We start from the raw sequence: 23,466 nt of genomic DNA, 5'->3' as shown, positions 1-23,466 counted from the left end.
TATACAGGCACTGAGACTAAGCAAAATCGTTACATCCTCGACATCATGACAGCAATGGAGGGAGGAGTGTGTCAAAAAATTGGGAGTACCTACTGCACATTTGTGCCTCCCAAAGACACAGAGAATGGTACCCTAACACAAACTATCGCTGCCTTGCATAAACTCAGTAATCATGGAAAATGAGGCAGGAATTACCAATGATTTGTATTGAAAGTGATGAACCAGCACCATTTAGGGGGCTGGCCCTTCAATCAAGGGGGGATAGGGCACCCTGAAAGGGACGAGGGGAAAACATGGGACAACCAAAATATAGTCACAGCATGGAAAGAGACCATGTGGGGAATTGCAGGAGTGGGGCTGCGTTACGTACATTAACAGCCCAAAAGGCCCACGTATAATTAGCACACGAGAGGGATGACCTTTCCTGAATAAGAACACATTCAACAGTGAAAGCCCCATGTCTGGGAAATCCCGCTCCTAGCACATGATCAACCTTCCGCAGGCCAGGTGGGTGGGCAGTGCAGAACTCATGCTGCGCATCACAGGCAGACTGAGCCTGCTGCAACCTCACTGGGTGATGTCAACACGGGGCAGCAACAAATGCAGCAGCACTCGGGGATGGAGCAGCGATGGACCTAAGCCAGCGATCCGTTCACATAGCTACGAATGCCTATCGGCAGGTGGTCATGTGAAAGGAAGCCGAGTGGAGTGGCGTTCCTGGAGGAACCAATCAAGCAGCATGTTTTGTGTCCCTGGGAGGTGCCCAACCTTCAGCGCATCTACTACAAGACATGCAAAGGCCAATATTCAGAAAGTACTGTTTGAATGCCCCCCTTCCCACCAGAAGCAGGGTGTCTCTTCCGCAATGTTGTTGACCAATGGCAGAGTAATAAAGCCCCAGCGGTCAGCACAAATGTTATATTACTAATGACAAAGAATCGTGGCGCCACAAGAGAGGGATGTGTTGAAATATTCTTGACCTCATTTCTCCAATTAGCACGAAGGATATGACCTAACACAGCCAATGGCTGTCTTGGAAACGTTGGAAAATATGTACATTTCAACAGTAACAGTTTCAAATGCTCTGACTATTGTACTCATCCTATAAAACTAATGTTCGCGGTGCACCAAGTTGTTAGCTCTCATCAACCAGTTCCAATCCACTGATCCGTTCGGTTTGTGCTTTCCCGGCTGTAATAAACAGTTACTTCTTGCCCGGTGTGTGCTCTCTTTTTGACTACGATATTTATATAGTGTGATCAGAGGACCCCTGAATACTGATTCATAATTTGAGTCTCTTTTCTCTTGAGTGCAGCCTTGGATGAGCCTCTCTGTGAAGATCCTGCTGCCTATTTTTGTCTTTTTGCTCATTCTTTTCTGTTCCTGTCAATTGCTCTTACAATGTTGTTCTGTCCAGGTACCAAAAGCAGCTGCCATGATGACTGTGACCCTGTCCAAAGCTAGAATAACTACCATTTCAACTCACATGGGTACTCAGACTGAACCTGTTTTGTATCCTCCACCAAGTTGTGATTGTGTGGAGCAACGGGTAGATTGCGGAAATGGTGGGGGTACAAGCTGGGTTTGTTCAGCAGAAGAGTATGCCCATTTTGGGACTGAGATGAGAAATGATTGTAGGGTTGTTCCCCAAGAAGAGGATTATGATTTGTTAGTTAAAGTATTAACTAAAGGGGGAATGTTGGGGTGGTCAGGAAAGGTCCCCAAAAGAGGGTTTTCTGTTGCGCACGCCATATTTGTGACTGCGGGTGCAGCAAATAGGCGCGATGTGTCCATTTCATATGTATCCAGTATAGTTAAATGTGAATGGGAATTGTTACTTAGTGTCACTTTTTGGTTAAACTGATACATATTACCTTTTCACACGCGTAGAAAGACAAATGCTAAAACCTCCACATGAAATATAAATGTGATTCAGACATAATGTGCTATGGAGTGCCCAGATGAGCTTTTATAATGCACATACGAGAAAGGGGGCCTGTCCTAAAGAATCCACTGTAAAGGAAAGTAGGGATGTAACGGTATAACGGTATACCGTTAACGATACCGTGAACAACTTAATTGAACAATAACAACCGCCACGTTGTTTATACCGGTATACCGTTTATACCGCTAAGTGTGCTTTTCAATCTGGATCCGACTGCCTGATAATGTATATGTGCTTTAATTGAGGATTCTTCGTCAGTCTTGTTTTTGTTCTGTTTTGTGTGAGTCTGTGAGATGTCTGTATGTCTTTTGTGTTGTTCTGTGTTGGAATTGTCAAAATGTAAGACTGTGCTTAGGTATTTTATTTTAAGAAAGGTTAGTAATTGGTTTTGAAATGTCTGATGTTTCAGTATTTATACATGCTTTGGATTACTTTTATTTCCTTACCTATTTAATGTAGAGTGTTTGGTTTTTATACTCTATTGAACTTTTGGTGATTTTTTTTTTGATTATTTGAAAATCTTGAAAATAAATGAGTAAAAAAAAAAGAAGAAAGTCAAAAAAAAAAGTCTGCAGTGAGCAAGTGCTGCACAGTCTTGGTCTTGCACTGCAGCCTTTTCAAACCACTCAGCCAGCAGGAGCAGAAATGTATCGATACAGTCATGTGCCATTAGTTCATTAAGTTAAGATCCTACAGCACTAAGCAAACACACATTGGAACAGCTCTTGCTCCGGCTGTGCAAATTGTAAAACAAAAATGGACGGCCATTTGAAGTCATGCATATCTAATTACTCACCCCAAGGTTTAGATTCAAGGACTTAAGTTTCACATGGTCATGGATCGGACAGCCATCCAGTTCTGTTTTAGCTTAGAATTCTGGGATTTGTAGTTTTCCCACCAATTTGAAAGATGAGGAACTACACATCCCAGAAATTCAAAGGTGGGAATTAACCGGATGCTCTTCTGATGCATGTCCACAAACAACTTTAGCTCTGCAGACCAGGCATTGACTGGCCTTTAGGGCATTATGCCCATGGCCGAACCAAATAAGCAAAATGCTTGTTTGGGCCATTTCTTTGGGTCAAAGTGGGGCACTTTTTTGGCCAAAGTGGGCCAGTTTGATGAGTGGCTTCACTATGCGGCTAATAGTTTTGACGACTGTTGCTGAATAAATATTCTCTTAAATGTACAATTTGCATCACATTTTATCAAAAATCTCCCCCTTGGTTACTATTCAAACAGTGTTCCAAAAGGAATGAATTCCCATTTGCAACTGTGTGCCACTTTTATGTTGGTGCTAGAGACAATTATATGCCCCAGTCCGACCCTGCTGTAGACTGTGTGAACACTGGGCCTATCAGTGCTTTCTGCTAGTAAATAAACTGCCCCCTCACTGTCCTCTGAAAATGTGCACATTGGCACTAGAGTTGTTGCTTCGCTTGATCCTTCACCTACCTGCCTTCTGCATATGGCACTGGACTCAAGCAGGCAGGACAGATTCTACATTCAATTTGAAGTATCTATAGCAATGGGTGTGAAATACTTTTTAGGTCTATTCTCAATTTGTGACACCACCCATGAAAGCATTCCTCCCTCTGAACCCGCATCACAAGGGTCCTAATACATTCAGACCTTGGGAAAATGGTAATCATGGGGCTGTGGTGAGGTGGTTGTCTAGGCCATAATTGTGCCGATATGCATTTGAACTTTGTCATTTTAAATGTTTTGTTTTTTTGCCACTATCTTTAAGAAGGTAAATGAACATGTATTGCAAGAATCAAGAAAGAAATCAACAGCGCCCACTGAACGCTGTCCCTTTAGGATTACATGGTCAGTGGTGACTCTGACAGACCATCATAATACACCAGACAGATGGTAAACAAGCTATAGTGATTAGATCACTATGCAACCTTTCGGTGTGTCTGTGTTGGCTATGACATTATGATAAAAGAAACACAATGACATGGGCTTTTAGACCGCATACGAGTGACATTTCTCCCTTTAATGGGATAAAGAGTTGCCAAAACAAAATTTGTTGCAGCGAGGGGTCTTGGCCATGCCATGTGGTTCCAAAATAAATGCAAGTCGATGCCAATTTTCAAACCGATGACCTGTGACTGAGCAGCAAGCTCAATGCTCAAAATGTGCATAATAACACGTCACTCTTTCATTCAAGGCGATCAACGAGTGAGCGCCATGAAAGACCAATTCTGCAGCTGCCTTGGAGGATCAGCTAAATATGTGCAGAAACAAGTTTCAAAATGCTACCTTGCTACAGCTGGATAATCCTGCCTGCGTATTCGTAAGATAACTAAAAAGCATTGACTTAATGGTAAATTAAAGAACTTCAAATGCGAAAAGGCAAGTAGTTGCCGTTGGAGTAGTTTTTAATGCCATTCCGTAACCACACGTGCCTGACACAAAATCATTATGTTAGCAATAGGAAGCATAAATACAGTGCCAAGAAGGACAAGGATTTACTTTGGGTTGGCGGCTTTGGGGTTTATATATTTATAATGGATGTTTTCTAAACATATGACAATGAGGGATTTTGCTGGTTTGATCATTGAATTTACATATAATAAGTCACACCACGAAATTCACTCATCTCTGGGGGTATTCCCTGCTGCCATACCAAAGGGTAAAATGTCAGTGATTACTGAACACCTTTTGGCCCGCAAGTAAACTAAAGGCTGTAACGTAAAGAGAGAGAGTGCGCGTGTGTTTGTGTGTGTATGCGCACAAGCACATACTACCATCTGCCTCCATTGATCTGTGGCATGCAGATTATCAAGATGGCAACATGTTCATCTTCACCAGTAGCCAGTGGGGGAGCTAAAAGCCTAAATGACCACTTAAGAAAAGCTATTCAGTTTGCAAGTTTGCTTTGCCCCCTCCTCCTCCTCTCCACACGCGTTTTTGTGTCTGGTGGAAGCAAGGGGTGGCATTGCAGTGGAAAGTATGTTGCAAAAAGCCCAATTCTGGCCCTGGGTGCCTGGTCTTGTTTGTGATGATAAATCCGACAATTTATGACCTTTTAACAAAATATGTAAAGATTAGTTAACTCCACCTGCTACACTGCGATAATCATGATATACCGTCATTTGGCAAGAAGGTTATCGTACCGCCATAAAACTAATACTGTGACACCCCTAAAGGAAAGATGGTATTTATTAAACATGCCTGCACACTCAGAAAACATGTTAAGGTGATTTATGAATCTACATGTAGTGGGCTTTTTATAAACAGATTAAAACACGGCAGTCAGGGGTGGACTTTGAGAACTGGTTCTACAGTGTGTGAGGCCAGGGGATGGGTAAATAAGTAACTTCAACCTTACCGATGGTCAGCTCAGCTAGACGAGCCGGCCATGGTTTGTATGGTCGGTAAGTATCACAGAAGGCAGATGTAATCTCTTGAAGGAATGAGAGCTTGACAGTGTTTTCGCTATTTGTTCTGACCAGCAATAAACCATGGGGTGCATCGATGCTCAAAGCTAAAGTGATTAAAACCCAGGAGTTTCAATTGTATTTTCAGATGTGCTGTTGCACACTGGAGCTGGTCAACAGGCTAGGTGTAATATTACACTTCATACCACCAACCCGACTCCACTCTCGTCTATAAGGATTTTAATGCGCCTGATATTATCCCTCCTTACCAAGACTCACTCTCACTCCCTCTTTCTGCTCTCAGGACACTATGGACGTGGAGCTCCAAAGTCAATTCTCTGGTCCTTCTAAGAATTAACAACTCATCACTCCTTTGTATTCCCATTATGTCAGGTTCAATGTGGGGGTTTCGGATGACAGTAGGGTGCCATTCTCCATGGGTACATATAGGGCATGATGTCCTTTTAAAGGGACAGTGTCACATTTTCACCCTTGCTGATAAACCCATGGCACACGAATGGGGTCTGATGGACTGAACCAGGGGTATCCTCCAATAGTAATTGCAGGCCTTGCATCACTTGGTGGTGGCGGCGGCACTCAGCTTCCATTGCCACCTCATCGAACTCACCCCAAGAGCCAGGCAGAGGACTTTGCCATCTTTTTTTCCTAATCTGTCACCTAGTGCGACAGATTAGGAAACAAAAAAGATGGCAAATTATTTCTTAGTTGATGTGAACTTTTTTATATGTATTAAAAAGCAGAGGGCTTCAATCAGAAGCACTGTACAAAAAGATGAAAACAGTGGAACCATCCTTTTATAGAGTGCTTTACAGCAGGTCAAAGCGATATTCGAGCAGCTAATGACCTGGGTAGTTAAGGGAGAACATTCATGAGAGAACACAGTCCGGGACAGCACAGGCTGACAAACTATAAAGATAAATCATACGTTAAGGTACAGTTGAATAGACAATATGTACGACGAGGTAGGGAAGGCTATCGTGGAGGGGCAAATGAAATGCTGGGCTAGGGAAAGATCTGCATCAAGTTAGAGGAGATGAGTTTAAGGGAAGATTTGAAATAATGCAGAGATCTTTGTGATAAAATACAAGGGTAATGAAGTGTTTTAGCAGAATCATAGGCGAGGATAGGGAGGCTGTTCCTTAGGCTTGGTAGGTTCAGATTCACAGCGGTTACCGGGGGCGGGGGGTGATACATTGGTTGAGGGTAAGTATGAGGTCAGAGGACCGGAAGGGTGAAAGCTTTGAGAGATGGTGTGAGAATCTCAGGGTGAATGTATATGGGGAGGGAAAAAGTGGTGGAACCTGAGGTAGAAGACTTCAATCTTAGAGGACTTACCCATAATACAACAAAGTGCCTTACAGTGGGAGATGATGAAAAGACAACGATACTAGTGGTGTGATCAGAGGTAGAAGCGGGAAAGGAGACAATGATCTGGGTGTCATAGATGACTAGATGGTAGTAAATGTGAATGAGACAAGTATACAAAAAGTAAGGAAATTAGCAGGCAAAAAAAATTAGGCGAAGGATGGCATCTTGGAGAACACACAATTCGCAGAGGTGCTAATTGTCCATGAAATGAAGAATGAATGAAGAGAGAGGTAGGAAGTAATCGAAGTACGTACAGTGTTTGGATGTAGAGGTGAAAGAGGGTAGGAAGGAAAAAGTGGTGATCAACCGTATCAAAAACCACTTAAGTGGCAAGCAGAAGAACGACAGAGGAGAGCTTGAAGTGATGGGCTAGTGGTAGGGTAGTTGAGAGACTAGGACAAGGTTCTTTCAAATCTCTGGTGTCCCCACCCCAGCCTCTTCGATTGGGGGATGCCCACCATCTCAGTAACATGGAAGATAAAATCCCAGCCTCATTGACCACAGGGTCCTCTGGCATTCTGTCTGTCCAGAAAATAATCTCATGCAGCATCAGCCTGCCTGGGTTGGGACTGTAACAGAGTCTTGATGTTGGAAGAAACAAGACCAATGCCATGAGTACTGGGACAAAGTTCCCAACCTGTGCCTAACGATCATGGATGAGGTTCAGCTTGCTTCAACCATTATAGGACAGCTAGCATGGCTGTTCTGACAGGCATCCAAGATCTAATTTTTAGTTGTCAAAGTAAATATGCCTAGTTGGTCTGCTCCCATATCAGGATTGGCATTGAAGTATCATATAGATTGAGGCTGTTGTGATGAACACCAAAGCATAGGGAAGGGCTTGCTCTTCAACCATGGCTCCAACATGTTTATAGTGCAGGAAGGTGAACCAGTGGCCAATTTAGTCTGGAAACATTTCTTTAAGCCACCATTTTTGAAAGACTGAGGTGACTGAGAATGTCATGGAGCAATAAGGGTTTGGTAAATGGTCAACAACCTGTCACCAGGGTGCAGGGGTATTAGGATAATGAGACTCCTGCCACCATCATCTGAGCAACAAAGTCTTTGGAAGGTCAAATAAGTACTGAAGAGTTGGTTGAAACATGTTCTTTTGTTTCCAAACTGAAAAGGAGTTGAAAAATGCAAAGCCCAGCCAAACTTGACGGGCTCCAAGCCATTGGAGACACAGGTCATGAAGATATACATAAGGCAGTTATGCAGGGCATTCCCAGCATCGTTTGAAGCTCCACTGCGGAGGCATAAATTGTCAAACGTGGACCGACAAAAAAGCCACTTTACTGGAGAAAAGTACCAAAATGTCGAATCCAAAATGTTTTAAGATGAAAGCATGATTGACAATGGAATAAATCGGTCCAATAGAGAGAAGGGACTGGCAGTGCATGGAAGCTGGTTAGGTATGGGTTGCGTACAGACAGGCTTCCACAAGTTTTTTTTGTATGCTCTGCAAGAAATGATCCTAAGGAGAAAACACAAATTCTGCTTTTAGTTGTGGTTGTCCATTGAATCCTCCAAGGATTGGTGGAACCACTGAACACCAAGGTCAAAATTCACTTAAACACCGCTTCCCAGATAAACAATGTCAACGTCTATTTCATCCCGTTAAATTAAGAAAATACTCCGAACAAAAACAGGAAGTAACAGATAGGCAGTTGTCCCCCTCTTGTGGCCACCTGCACTGCAGTATAGTGACTAGTGGCATCATCAGTGTATGCCAGACAGAGGAGCAAGATTATTGGGTTGGCTGAACTCAAGGGGTATATAGACACCGTTTCATTTATGGTAATTACTGGACACATAAAAATAGGTTTTACAACACAAATTGTTATGATTTATTTTAAAAAGAAATTTATATTTACTTGCCAAAAAATACCACAACAATGAGAACAACGTTTTTACTCACTTTAAAATGTTTTTACTATCAGACTCGGAAAGCATGGAGCAAAATACTCCCACCTCAAAATGTTATCTGGATCCCTGCTTACACAAAGCTGCTATTTCCATTGAAGGTTCAGGATCGTGGCACGTTTCCTTCCTGGGGATAGTCTAGCTTGGGACAAAACCGATCCTGATATTTCCATGAAGGTTTCGGGATCGTGACCCTTTCTCTTGCAGAGGGTATTGGGGCAAAGACAGATACGAATGTACATCTCAAAGCCATGTCCTTGTAGAGGAGCATTGTATAGAAATGTTCAGTCTCCTTTAAACTTTTACTTATACACAACTGTAATGAGAACATTTAACTGAAGGTAAAATCGCCTTTAGCACAAAATGTACTAGATACATAAAATCCCTGATTATGCTAGTGCGCCTTAGGGTTCTTACATACCAGAGTAAAGTCCCAATAAGGACCAGGAGTCAGAAACGTGAAGGAGCTGCCTCGGCGGAGTGAATGCCTGCAAATGGAAAGAAAATGGAAAGAAAATTGGGTGAGATCATGAAACACTTACGTTCTCCTCTCCTGCATAGAAGCAATGGAGGTAACAAAGCTATTTGAGACAACCATACTAGACACCCTGGCATAGACACATGAACAAGTCAGCCAATTTAATTTCAATCCAGCCATACGCAGCAGTGAATGGAAGGCGAGTTGTTACATTTACCCCATTCACTTTTTAATCATATTTTAAACTCCCATCCCCTAGTTCTATCGAAAATGGACAATTCTCAAAACGTACAATACAATTTATGATCAATTTTGATAAAATCAATTGCGTGTGTAGTTTCAGATAGCAGTAGGCACCTTCAAGAGTGGATTTCAGAATCGGAGCCTCTAACACATGGTCAACAGACTTGGGTGTACAGCTAATACAGGTTCCAAGATTGGTCCAAAAGATACAATCAGTCGGCCAAAGAAGAAAAGAAACCACTGCAACGCTACAAAAAAGCCATACATATATGAAACCTAGATCAGGCAGCAAACAAATCCAGATACCTTGAAATAGTAAGAAAAACCCCCAGAAAAGGTGACATGTCAACAAACCTAAACTTGCACAACACAAACGTTGGAACATCCTACTGTGGAAATACAGATGAATAACGTATTTGTGTTTAGAAAAGGGAAGAGAAAAAAGTGATTCATGCAATGAATAGAAAAACAATCCAAGAACCCAAAATATTCAACAGAGGATTTAGAAATCTCTCTTACAGTGGAGGAGCAAGAAGTGTGAATAATAAACGTTGTCGGCTCATAAAACATCCCTTTGGGAGTTCCGCAAGGTGCTGGTGTCCACCACAGGGAAAAGCCTAGCAGGACTAGCACCACTCAAAGCCACTTGTCGGGGAAAACTTTATAGACACCAAAGATGTAAAGTAAAGATTCGAAGGGTTTACAGGCGATCCAAGCAGTGCCTTGTCGCAAGTGAAACGAGCTCCTAACAAATACTTCCAGGTGGTCTTTCGACGAGGACACACGTCAATTTCCAGTCTAAATTACTTTCTGTTACCAGGTCAAGAAAGTGGCTTTGCTTCTGGAGGCAGGGGTTTTTAAAGCACCATGTCTGACATTATTATCCCGGAAAGCCCTTCGTTATAGGACCATAAACCCCCTTGCTGTTTACAGTCCAGTAGGAGAGGAGCCCTCTTGTGGCGAGAGGGGCAGCACACTATGCTGGCTGCACCTATATTGCCGGTTGAAGCCACTATGTGATGACGAAGGCGAGGTCGGACTGGATAGAGTTGACCACAACGACAGACAGACAGAAACTACATAACTCGGATAAATAAATGCACTTCTGGAACCATTCTTTTACGTGAGGGAAAAGGCAGACGTGAAGTAGCAACATGAAAGAAGACTGCAGAAGTATGTTCTAGCTGTGTGGCGACAGACACCACCCTCTCGTTTTGCCATTGGCAGATCCTTCCACCCAACACAGGTTGTCCATTTGAGGATGCAGGACGCATTTCCTTTTTCTTTTCACTGCACTTGCACGCTGTTTCGATTTATTCATTGTCAGTTTCATGGTTTATTTGCTCCCTTGTTCCCTTCCCTTGTGGCGCTTTGAAGCACTGTCTTTATGCACAAACGCCTTATAAATATCCAATGAATAAATAAAATAAATACGGGCTAAAGTCCTGAAAGTCGCATATCTTTGTAGACTCCTGAAAGACTGCTCAGGGAGTAGGCAAACGTGATGGCACTTGCATGAAATGTGGACAAAACACAGCCTGTTTGCCTAGGTTGGTCATTAGTTACTGGCAGAAAGAGGGGAGCATGGTTCTTGATGAAGTATCTGCCTTGGAAGACTTTCGAAACGAGTAGAAATCTTAAAATACAATGGTGCTAGGAAGCAAGGTGTATCCTTAAAAAGCATGTGTTGGCATTGGCAAAAATGTCAAGTTTCAAGCTAACAGTCAGCCAAGAAAAGTCACTCGCCAACTTAATCAATTACACCCATACACACAGCACACCATTTTTTATTCACCAGAAGTCAAATATCACGGGCCAATGGTTAGAGGCCAGTGCAAATTTCACGCCCTAGGATTGGTTTTGAGAATGACTTATGGGGTAGAAATGTACAGAATACAATACAAATGATAACTTCTCAAAGAATGAAGAGAATCGAAATGTAGGTCAAATACTCATAGTAGACATTGCGTCAGGAGGGCTCAGATTTGTATCACGTGTACGCCTCTGGAGCAGTTGATAGCTGTCTCAGGAATATACCCAATGTAGCAGGCAATCATTCTGATTAATGACTTCCAAAACAGAAATAATTGAATGCAGCACATGCTTTGTCAGTACAATTAAAGTCAGCAATCACTCTCCCACTGAGGTCTTTAACAGTAGCAGCACCCGATCCTATTCCGGTGGGGGTGCCTGTTCCGCCCACTGTTAAAACACAGGCACACTTTGCCCCGTTGCTGCCAAACATTTAACCACACCTTCCTTCTTCATTCCCAAATACCTAAAAGCTTCAGGTAACCATATCTTGCACCAGAATTTGTCAGTCAATGTCCGGCTAGCAGCTGCCCCTACTTTCCAAAATCATAATAAGCATAATAACAAAAAACACTGATAGAGTAAGAGATCATCTTTACTACCAGGCCAGCGTCCAATTCACTGAGCAGGTGCATCATTAAAGTAGCAAGAGCCAACAAGTATCAAAATAAATCGAGGATTCTATTTCCATCAGTGGGCCTGGTGGCAGTTTCCGACATGCCTACCATACACAGTACACGGTAGGAAGAAGCTTCACAGCATCCCTTTGCCAAGGCCAATGCAGAATAACACCGGAAGGATATACCCCCTTAGTTAACCACAATCAATTAGGATACTACAGGGATCACAAAAGCATCAAATACAAGCCATCGTGCTAATGTCCTAGCTTAGCAACCTCAACCGGAAGTTAAACAACAGGTTTTTGCATATACACAGAATACAAAATCGAATCTGACCACTGTGGGCATTAACCACACCAAGAAAAGTAGCACACCAAAAGTATAAAGATTAAGAGCAATAACTGACAATTACCCATCAATGGTTCGATGAATTATATATGCTGCATCAAACATTCAGGATGAAAGATTTAAAGGGATGCTAGACAACCTTTGCCAAATAGAAGCATGAATCACAACACAAACCCTCTTTAGGGATTTATATAGCACAGACATGCACACTCTAAGGGTTGTTTTACACAATTAGCATAGATGAGAGCAGGCCGACTGTTCACCATTAGTTAAGGACAGTTTCTGTATCCTCGCCAGTATCCGATTAGCACACACTGCCCATCCTTCTCCGATAGTTCGGTTTCGTGGTGCCAAGATTTGTGTTTCAGGTTGAATGCAGTTACGACTATAACATTACGAGGGTGCCTCCTTTAATTTCACAAAATCCCAATCAATCACTATCAACTTAAAATGTGTTCATTTTTCTTTCATATTGTCATGTACTTGTTCTTTTTTACTCTTTATGTGAAAATGTACATTGTATAATGTATATTAGCACATGGCGATGGTTATTGACCAGCTCACAGTCAATCAGAATGTTTAGAGTCCAGTCAGTAACTACTGGTATTTACTGTATTCGGACTTCAAAAGCAAACCCAGAAACTACAATGCAATTTACTGTCTGGGAGGATTTTTTTTGCCTATAAAACATTGAGAAAGCTAACACGTAAGGAAATGCTTTCACTTTCTTATGGAGAAACCGTTTAGTTCTAATGCATGCTCATGTTAAACCAGCTCAGTTTAGCCAAGTATACAATTAAAATGCTTCACTTATGAAGACAACCTTGCTATCCAAATACTACAACGTAAACCACATGTAATGTACTCAGTTTGCCCATTTACTTCACTCACTATTAAAGTAACGTGTTTTACTTCGCCACCAACAATCCAAAACATGTATTGTTACTATCACTATGTGCTAATAGCCTTATTGATCTTGGGAGGAGTCATCACTAGAGCTGACGGGTCCCCAAATTTGGTGGCGGGTCATTAGCCTGTGAAAATGACCGCTCCCCTCAGTCTATAAAGCTATATTAATGGCTGTATCGGTATGGTGCATGCAGTAGAGTCCAGCCAGGATGGTCTTTGCGCTGCCATTCTACAACTGGAACACACCTTGGCCACAACCCTCTGTCAGGACTGATTTCAATCACATGGATTTCTGTCATATTTTGAGGGTCGGGTGGTTGGATTACACACGCAAGGTGGATCAAGAATGTTCCTCACCTTGGGGGGCTACCTTGATGTTCTCCACTTGTTTGCATGTTCCAATTTCAAGTCCTATTTAATAAAAGAGGGTCCATAAAACGCAGATTATAGTGCAGATATTCCACCCCTCCAGGCTTCCTCACACACAGCTTCCAGTGGTCACGGATTTTCTATGGTCCGCTGCCCACTGTGCAAACCGTCTTTGTGGGGAGGACTAAACTTGACCTTCTACTGCGTTTCCTTTTGTATTGGGTGGGATCTGGGTCTGATTATGGGTTCTGCTTGGTACAACCCATGAAGCGAGTTACTGCTACAGCACCACTTTGCTCGCCACCCGCAAAGTGAACTCTCAAACACGAGTCACATCTTCGCTTCTCTTATCAAGAAAAAGAAACCACTGCATAAACACAACAAATGGTTTACTACCAATCTCGTCTTCATGAAAAGAAAAAAAAAAGAGCCGTTGAACGCTGTTGCAGAAAAACTACGGGCCAGAAGGACAAGCTGGCTGGCCTGAGACGCTTGCATTTTCTAAAATAAATTAGACTCTCTGGTCTTCACTCTCTCTTTAGCTGTATGCACTAGATGTAGCAAACAGCAGCGCAAATAGACGCTGTGGGCACGGTTTTTAGCTCCTAAACTAAGGGAGGGTCACCATTCTATAGACAGATATATGTCTAGACTCTTCCACAATTGAGTTTGGTCCCCCCGAAAATAAATAAATGAGTGGAAGTACCCATCAGATGAACCCTTCCTATCTGAGGCGAGAATCTATAACTTGGGACACTCAAGACTTCATCCTCTCCCAATGGCTCTTCAACATGTACTTGCAACCCTTGGCCGACCGCATTGACCCCTTCTCCTGCACCTTCCAAGCGTATGTGGACAGGACAGAGATTGTATTTAGATGTAGAGGCAATGCCATCTTGACTCCATTTCCATACTGCCTACCTTTCTCATGTCCAAGACTGGATGTTTGACAATGTATTCCTTAATGCAGCAACAGCAACAACATAATGAATCTATATGGGCACCTCTTTGCTTTGCTTTCTCCTGGCCCACTCATATGGACCCCCCCTGCTACCATGGGGTTTGGTATCTGGGGGTCTATTCAAGCATTTAAATCCATCAAGCTTTATTTTTCCAATTGCGCATCGTTAGATGCAGGTAACTTGCTCGCAATGCACAGGAACATCAGCTGCACCTGACCAATGAGGCCTGAGAAAGCTGCGCCACACCTGAGGTGGCAGCTGAAGCCCCTTTTTAGAGCAGGGTTAATACCAACTTCCTTATGGTAGGTTTCCATAAATTATGGCACAGGCCTCCTAAACAATGAAAAACAGCAAAAGGCACTCTTTTCCCAATACAACTTCCAGCAGAAAGCCAGAAATGATGCTTAAGCCTAAAGTTAAGTGTTTACAAAGTACAATTCCGAACGCTCATTGGAAGTTTGTTCCATGCTCTATTTGACTCTTTTGGTAGCCATTGCATTGTTCTTCACGCCTATGGTCAAATTTTCTTAGGCCACATATCACCCGTACTGGACAGATAAATTCACCCTTCTAGACTAAATGTGTTATCTGTTCAAATACCCCTAATAGAAAACTGAATAATAAACGGTATGACACTCCCACTTCAAAATATTAGCTGGAGCACTCTCATCAGGAGCCCTCAAACTGAGGTTTTCTGTTGGCACATCCTCAACCCTGGCAATCAAAATTCCCAAATGGATTATAGACCACACACTGTCCGATATGTGCTTCCAGTACAATGCAATATGTTAAGGTGACTGATAATGCGAGGATGTACTATAGCCTGCGATTGTTTGGTTTTTATAACACAAATGACGATGGTCATTCTTTCTCAGAAAGCCAACTCTGCTAATCAGTCGTTTTTTCCATAAATGCTGCACACTAAAAAGTATAGTGAGCAAGTGTTCTCTTTTTTGGACCTCATCTACTGACATCCCAGCAAGTGCAGTTGTGTTCGGCAACATGGCTGCCACACACTTACATGCACATTCCTAACAATCTATTTAAACAAAATGTATCGGTAGCAGCACTGGAGTGACACTTTGAAAAGTGCTTCAGCCGAAGTATTCACTAAAAAGTGTAAAAACCCGATTTTGATGCCAAATCTACTACATAAGTGGAAGAGGTCTACAAACTGGAGAGAACATTTATGACTACTTCAGTAAAGGTGTCCACCAAAGAATGCATCACTGTAGCATGCATCACTGGCATGTGTAGTATCAAAGTCACTGGCATGTGTAGTATCAAAGTTTTTCTAAATTTCACACTGTCCTTTTTGGAATAAAAAGGTGAATCGCTATGAAAGTAAACAAGCAGTTTTCAATATAGATCTGTAAATTGCAAAGGTCTAGTGGCAGATTTACCAGGTTACTCACCATAGTGACCACCTTACTCCTAGTCCATAGTCCCCTTTCCTCCATACTTATGGGACATCTCTCCGTCCTGTGGGACGGGACTGGAGCACTTTTGTAAAAAGCATCCAAATTTTTTTCAAAAATGTGTCCCTCCTCTCTTTCCTGCACGGGGCCCGGCACGCGGCCTTAACCCCGCCCACCTTGGCTCTGCCCCGCGCATCGCCCATCAGTCCTTTTCTATCGCAGGTTCCAAGACCCATTAGCAATAACAGAGGAACCTTATTAGAGGGGACGGCGGGCGGGCGTATGGAGGAAAGGGGACTATGGACTAGGAGTAAGGTGTTCACTACGGTGAGTAACCTGGTAATACTCCTATGTCCCGTCCCCTTTCCTCCATACTTATGGGAGATTCCCAAGCACTCCTTACAGGAACTATGGGTGGATGGAAATACCCCTTACTGAAACGGGTTCTTCAGCACATCCTGGCCGAACTGAGCGTCAGCCCTAGAGCTCATATCGAGGCAGTAATGCTTACAGAAAGCAGATGGGGAGGCCCAAGTAGCCGCTCTAGCGATGGACTCCCAGGGAACATACTTCTGAAAAGAAACCGCAGCTGCCTTGCCTCGGACCTGATGTGCATGGATACCCTTAGGAGGTTTCAGCTTTTGGACGGTGAAAGATTCTGTGATACAGGCAGCAATCCATCTGAAAATGGATGCCTTAGACGCCGACCTGCCCTGGGGTTTACCAAAGGTCACAAACAGTTGGGAAGACTTCCGAAGCTCGGCAGTCCTGTCCAGGTAGAACTTAAGAGCTCTTCAGACATCCAGGCAGTGTAGAACCCTTTCCACCTCCGAGGCAGGGTTCGGAAAAAAGACCGGAAGGGAAATCGACTGATCAGATGGAATTCGGTCACTACCTTTGGTAGGAAAGCTGGGTTCGTCTGAAGGACTACCTTGTCCTTGTGAAAGACCAAGAAAGGATGTTCCACCGACAATGCCTGGAGCTCACTCACTCTCCTCGTTGACGTAACGGCTACCAGAAAGGACACTTTCCAGGACACGTACTTGAGGTCAACCGTGCCATTGGCTCAAAGGGTTTATGGCACAGCACCGTCAGGACTATGTTTAGGTCCCAGGGCGGATGCAGACTATGAACCGGAGGGTAGATGCGTGTCAAACCAGCAAAATGTCTCTTCACCACCGGGTTAGTTAACAAATAAGAACACCAGTCTGTAGAGAGGTAGGCGTAAATCGCCGAAAGATATGTCCTGCAGGACAAGACATGAACCCCTGACTCTGCCAGGGAGGAGACAAAGGACAACACCGTGTCAATCGTCGCCACCCTCGGGTCCAATTCTTTCTCCAAACACCAATGACAGAACCTGAGCCATTTACTCTTGTATTGAGATCTGGTCGAGGGTTTCCTGGCTGCTTTGATAATGCGCATGTTATCCACAGACAAACCCAAAAGATCTAGATCCGTGAACTCAGGCACCATGCCGCCAAGTTGAGCGATTGTGGGGAGGGGTGCCACATCTGCTGTTCCCCTTGGTGAAGAAGATCGGGAGTTACTGGTAACCTGTTCGGCGGACACACCGACAGGTGTTGAAGTTCTGAGAACCAAAACCTGGCCGGCCACCACAAAGCTATCAGTAGAAGAGAACAGTTGACAGAGCTCTTCAACTTCCAAATTGCTCGATGAACCAGAGGAAGAGGCGGGAAGGCGTAAGCTCTCATGTTGTGCCATGGGATCGCGAGTGCGTCCCCCAGAGAGGAGGCTCCCAGCCCCCATCTGGAGGCGTACTGAGGAAGCTTCTTGTTTACCGCCGTGATGAAGAGGTCCACCTCCAGTGTGCCCCAATGCGAAAGAAATCCATGAGGGGATCTCCGCCTTCAACTCCCACTCGTAGCTGACCACTGTCCGCCGGCTGAGGGCATCCGCGGTGACATTCAGCCGGCCCGGGATGTGCACTGCAAGCAGCCAGACCCCATGGAGCACGGCCCACTCCCAAATCTGGATGGACAGATCCACGAGAGGGGGAGACTTCGTTCCCCCTTGCTTGTTTATGTAGTACATTGACACCGCATTGTCCATTCTTATGCGGACCACCTTGTTGACAATAAGAGGTCTGAACGCCTTCAGCGCCAGAAAAATCGCCAGAAGCTCCAACTGATTTATGTGCAGGAGCTTGTCCTGAGGTGACCAAAGGTCAGAGACCTGAAGAAGATCTAACGTCGCGCCCCACCCGAAAAGGGAGGAGTCTGTCGTGATAGTCACCATAGGGGTTGGGTCCTGGAACCCCACGCCCACTGACAGGTTGCTGAGAGATGACCACCAATCCAGGTCCACTCTCATGGAATCATGAATCGTTATCCGTTTGGAACCCAGGTCCACAGCCTGACGCCAGGAACTCCGACGAGCCATCTGGGTGCGTCTCATTTCGAGACGAGCAAGAGGAACAGCCAGTACACACGAGGCCATGAGGCCCAGAAGCCTCAAGAAACACCAGCCGACATGCTCTCCGACTGCGTAAACATCTGACACGTGGCCAACAGATCCGCCATTCTGTCCCCGGTCAGATACACTAGGCAGTATATCGTGTTCCAACGAAAAGCAAGGAGAATCAGGTCCCGTGAGACCGTCATGGAGGATTTCCGCCAGTTCACCGACAGTCCAAGACGGAACAGGAGCTGAAGGAGAGACTGGAGGTTGCCCGCTGCTGTCAACGGACAAGGGCTGTGTAGGAGCCAGTCGTCCAAATAGGGATACACATGGATACCCTGGAGACGAAGATAGGCCGCGATCACCGACATCATCTTCGTGAAGACACGCGGCGCCGAACTGAGGCCAAAAGGAAGCACCCGAAACTGGAAGTGCTCCTCTACCAAAGAGAAACAGAGGTATCTCCTGTGTGGGTTCCAAATCAGGATATGCATGTACGCATCCTGAAGATCCATCACGCTGAGCCAGTCGCCCGCCTGCAACAAGGAGCAAATCTGGCCGAGCGTGATCATCTTGAATTTCTCTTGGGGTAGGGAAAGATTGAACTGGGAAAGGTCTAGGATGGTGCGCAGGACAGCCTGGTTGGGTTTGTGGACCGTAAACAGCCGGGAGTAGAAGCCCTCCCCTCGCTCCCCAAGGGGAACGGGTTCCACAGCTCTGAGGAGCAGAAGTGTAAGCGGAAGCCCGCTCGAGCGACTGACAAGACCCATCTGTCTTCTGTGATGGCTTGCCACGCCTCCCAATGAGTCGCAATGCTTCCTCCCACCGGGGTCTCGTGCGAGCGCGGAAAACCCTCATTTGGCAGGTTTATCGGTGGCTGTGACACCTGAACCTGATGAGGAGCCTGAGGAGCGGGAGAAATACTGTGTACGCTGTTGTCTACGGCGGTTATTCCCTGCAGGGGTATCCATTCTGCGATTTTTGCGGTCGGGTAAGCAGCTAAAACCAGAGGAAGGTCGACCTTGCGACAACGGCCTTTGAGCCTTGAAGGGAGCTTTGACCAGAACAGACAATGATTTGGCCGTCTGAGTGCTGTCTTTGGGTTTGGTGAGTTCTACATCAGTAGAAGAGTGAAAAAGCTCCTTACCATCAAATGGAAGGTCCAGAACCTTGTCTTGCACCTCCTTCGAGAACTTAGTGGCATGTAGTCATTCTTGCCGCGAGGTATCAACCCCAAGCATCAGACCCCGAGCCGTGGTGTCTACGTGATGAGCCGCAGCCTCCAGGAGATCCTGGGCCAAGACCCTGGCATCGGAAAGGCCTCCTCTGAAATCTTCCAGCTTCTCGACCGGAATGTGCTCCTCAAACTCCGACAGACTTCTCCACATCCGCATGTTAGCTCCCGCCAAAATCAATTCTGCATTGGCCTGCCTGAGCTGCAAGGGCGAATTGGCAAAGATGTTCCTCCCTAGGGAGTCCAGGAGCTTGTCCGCCTTTCCCAAGACCTGAGTAGCCGTCGCGGAGGAGGATGCTGCAGGTCTGGATTGCAACGTGGCCGCAGCCAAGACTGTGAAGGAGTGAGGCGGGCAAGACGACAAGGTCACTTCTTCCAAGGAATGTAGCCTGTACCTCGCGTCAATCTTTTTATTGACAAAAAGTCCCGAGTATGGCTTTTCCCAAACTCTTCGGACCTCGGCCAAAACGTCCTTCTGCAAGAACAGACCGGTACGCTCCAAAGGAGACAAGTTGAACGCCCCAGAAAGCACGCCCTCCTTCGGAGCAGGTGCCTCGGGCACCGGAACATCTAAGAAGCTCATCATGTCCAGTACCCGGTCATGGAAAGCTCTGGTGGAGCGGGGCAGGTCCTCGTTGTCCTGATCGCCTTGAGGGTGATCTGACAGGTCAGGATCCTGCTGAACCGAGTCAGGCACTGCCTTGTCCACTGGGGACAATGGTGGCACAGGCGGAAGCGCAGGGGGAGGCACCACGGGCAAGGGAATCGCCGGCGGAACCACCATCGGAACGGGCGGAGCCAGAGGAGCAGGTGGACATATCTCCTTGAAAAGCCCTTTGAAATATTCCCTCATGGGGTCGGTGCGCATAAGCGCTTGAAATTTACCAAAGAAAGCGTCCTCAGGAGATTGTTTCGGAACCTGAGGAGGCCTCTCATGAGGGGACAAATCCTGGGACGTAACGGGGAAGGGAATAGTTTCTTACCTGTAACTCCATTTCTCCAGCAGTGGTATATTTCATGGATTCACATGCTTAGAATATTCCCCGTCGTCAGACTGGGACCCTCGGTACACATATATAGCCTTTTCCTATAGGAAAACTTCCGACACTTTTGTGTCCTATGTACGTCCTTTTAGGACCCGCCTACGCATGCTCCGTAGGCTGTCCCAGTATAAGAGGCCCGCCCCCGCGGCTCCCCTTCAGATTTCGGCCCCTCCAAAGTAGGAAGGGTTAAACTTATCACGCAAAGACATTGCATTCCGGGGAGGTTGGCGGGCGCATGTGAATCCATGAAAGATACCAATGCTGGAGAAATGGAGTTACAGGTAAGAAACTATTCCCTTCTCCAGCATTGGATCTTTCATGGATTCACATGCTTAGAATAGATTGTATAGCAGTAACACCTGAAACGGCGGTGAGAATGTAATGTAATATACCCTCACCATAATACACAATGCATATGTACAGCAGGAATAAGTTTACTCATATAACCTTTCCCACATAAAGTATACTATCATCAAAAGGTAGAAAACAGACTCTCCACACCGTGGAGCTTACCTTACCGAAACAGATGGCGCAGGACAGCTCTTCCCATCTGCACCTCGTCCACATGCTGCCTGGCAAGGCAGTAGTGGCGGGTAAACGTGTGGGGCACTGACCATGCCGCAGCCTGGCATATATCCGTTTGCGGAATTCCTGCCCATAATGCTGCTGAGGAGGACGTTGATCTAGTAGAATGGGCTCTGGGATGCCCTTGCAGCGGCCTTCCCGCCTTGGAGTGGCAAAACGCAATCATCGATGAGACCCATCGAGCCAATCCTTGTTTAGAGATCGCTTTTCCCCTCAACGACGGACCATATGCGATGAACAGTTGTCGAGTACACCCGAGTTCCTGTGTATAATGTAGGTAAAATTTCAGAGCCCTCTTAACGTCCAAGGTATGAAGAGCTTTTCCTGCTGCCGATGATGGGGTTGCGAAGAAAGTAGGTAGAACAATGGACGAGTGTTTGTGATACACTGTCGGAACTTTTGGGACAAACGTAGGATTAGTTGCCAGGACCACCTTGTCCTTAAAGAATCTTAAGTATGGCGGGTCTACAACCAGCGCTTGCAGTTCCGAGATTCTCCTAGCTGATGTGATAGCAATTAAGAATGCCAACTTCCACGATATGAATTTCATGTCCGACGTGGCCATAGGCTCAAAGCGCGGTTTCATTAAGCCTGCCAACACTGTGTTGAGACTCCAAGTTGGAGGGAAACGTTTTACCGGGGGAAAAGTTCGAAATAAACCCCTCATGAAGTGTTTCACAAGTCTGTCGCTGAACAGAGGAGACGACTGTCTCTTCCTCGTGAACCTCGAGATGGCCGCTAGGTGCACCTTTATCGATGTGAAGGATAAACCCCTCTCCGCCAAGAGAAGCAGGTAAGGTAGAACTTGTTCCGGCGGTACCGTCAACTGTTGTAGGCCTTGCTGTCCTCGACACCATTCACAGAACCTCCGCCACTTATAGGTGTAAGATTTGTTGGTAGAAGGGGCTCGAGCCGCCTGCAGAATTTTTTGACAATCCTCCGAAACTTCTAACGCACCGAACTCCGAAAAGTCAGGAGCCAGGCTGCAAGGTTGAGACTGTCCGGGTCGTGATGCCACACCGTGCCTTTGTCCCGGGATAGTAGGTTCGGGACTCTCGGAAACGCTATTGGATGTTCCAGCGACAAGTGAAGCAGGTCGGAGAAGCACAATTGCCGCGGCCAGTACGGTGCCATTAGAATTACCCGGCAACTGTATCTGCGTATCCACTGTAGTGTCCACCGTATGAGGGGGAACGGAGGAAAAGCATAAAGGAGCATGTCCGTCCATGGGAAGGAGAATGCCTCCCCCATGGAACCCTCCTGAGGCCATCTGCTTGCGAATTGCTCGCATTTCTTGTTGTCCTTGGTTGCGAAAGCGTCCAGAAGGGGGTGACCCCATTTTTCGAATACTTTCATCAGCTGAACTGTGTCCATTTCCCATTCGTGTATATGGGCCATGCTTCTGCTGAGGGAATCTGCTTGCGAATTCCTCACTCCTGGGAGATGGTGAGCCACGATGGAAATCTCGTGCTTTAATGCCCAATGCCATGTTTTCTGGGCCTCTATGGAAAGAGTTCTTGATCGCGTCCCTCCTTGTTTTCTCAAATAAAACATGCCCTTCGTATTGTCGGTCAGTACACGTACTCGCGATCCCTTGATGTGTGGTAGGAATGCCTTCAAGGCCCATCGTACCGCTCTGAGCTCTAACACGTTTATGTGTAGGAGTGACTCCGTTGGAGACCAGCGACCTTGCGTTTGAAGAGTACCCATGTGAGCTCCCCATTCGGTTAGGGACGCATCCGTGACTATGGTTCGCTGAAACTCCGGTTCCTGTAGGGGTACCCCGTTGTTCAGATTGTGGAAACTCTGCCACCACTGAAGGGTCCGAAACAGCTTGTCGTCGTCGATGGTTATCTTGTCTGACCACGATCCTTGGGCCTGCGTCCATCGGTCCACGAGGAATTCCTGGACTGGCCTCATGAATAGGCGACAGTTTGCCACTAGATGGATGCAGGATGCCATGGCCCCTAGGACCGAAACGTATTTCCTCACTGAGAGCCTGTTGGTTTGTCGTAATCGGCTCGCCAGCTGGTTGAGTTTTGAGGTTCTGCCGAGAGAAGGCTTCACTAGCCCTAACTGGGTCTCGAACTGTGCCCCCAGGAACACCAACGTTCTCGATGGCCGCAGAGAGGATTTTTCGAAGTTTATGGCAAATCCCAGCTGTTGTAGAAGCTGCATGGTGGCTTGCAAACTTGTGTTGGTTGACGCTGGGGAGGATCCCCTTACCGGCCAGTCCTTGAGGTATGGGTATACGTGGTGGCCTTGCTTCCTTAGCCAGGCCGCTACTGGGGCCAGGCATTTTGTGAACGTTCTGGTGGAGGTCTTGAGCCCAAAGGGAAGAACCGTGAACTGGTAGTGAGTCCGCCCTATTACAA

The 23,466-nt window shown here is 45.8% G+C and overlaps 1 protein-coding gene across 1 annotated transcript in view; it reads right to left on the bottom strand.

Moving 5' to 3' along the window:
- The window catches only part of NET1 (neuroepithelial cell transforming 1), a 448,214-nt gene that overhangs the window by 313,924 nt on the left and 110,824 nt on the right, over window positions 1-23,466 (bottom strand). Inside the window, exon 2 of the mRNA XM_069629638.1 lies at window positions 9,071-9,137. Within this exon, the coding sequence (XP_069485739.1) occupies window positions 9,071-9,137 (67 nt within the window). The remainder of the gene's footprint in view (window positions 1-9,070; window positions 9,138-23,466) is intronic.

The sequence above is a fragment of the Ambystoma mexicanum genome, chromosome 12, assembly GCF_040938575.1.
Source record: "Ambystoma mexicanum isolate Mex_15411 chromosome 12, UKY_AmexF1_1, whole genome shotgun sequence".
NCBI classification, from domain to species: domain Eukaryota; kingdom Metazoa; phylum Chordata; class Amphibia; order Caudata; family Ambystomatidae; genus Ambystoma; species Ambystoma mexicanum.
This window is presented reverse-complemented; position numbering and strand designations above follow the sequence as displayed.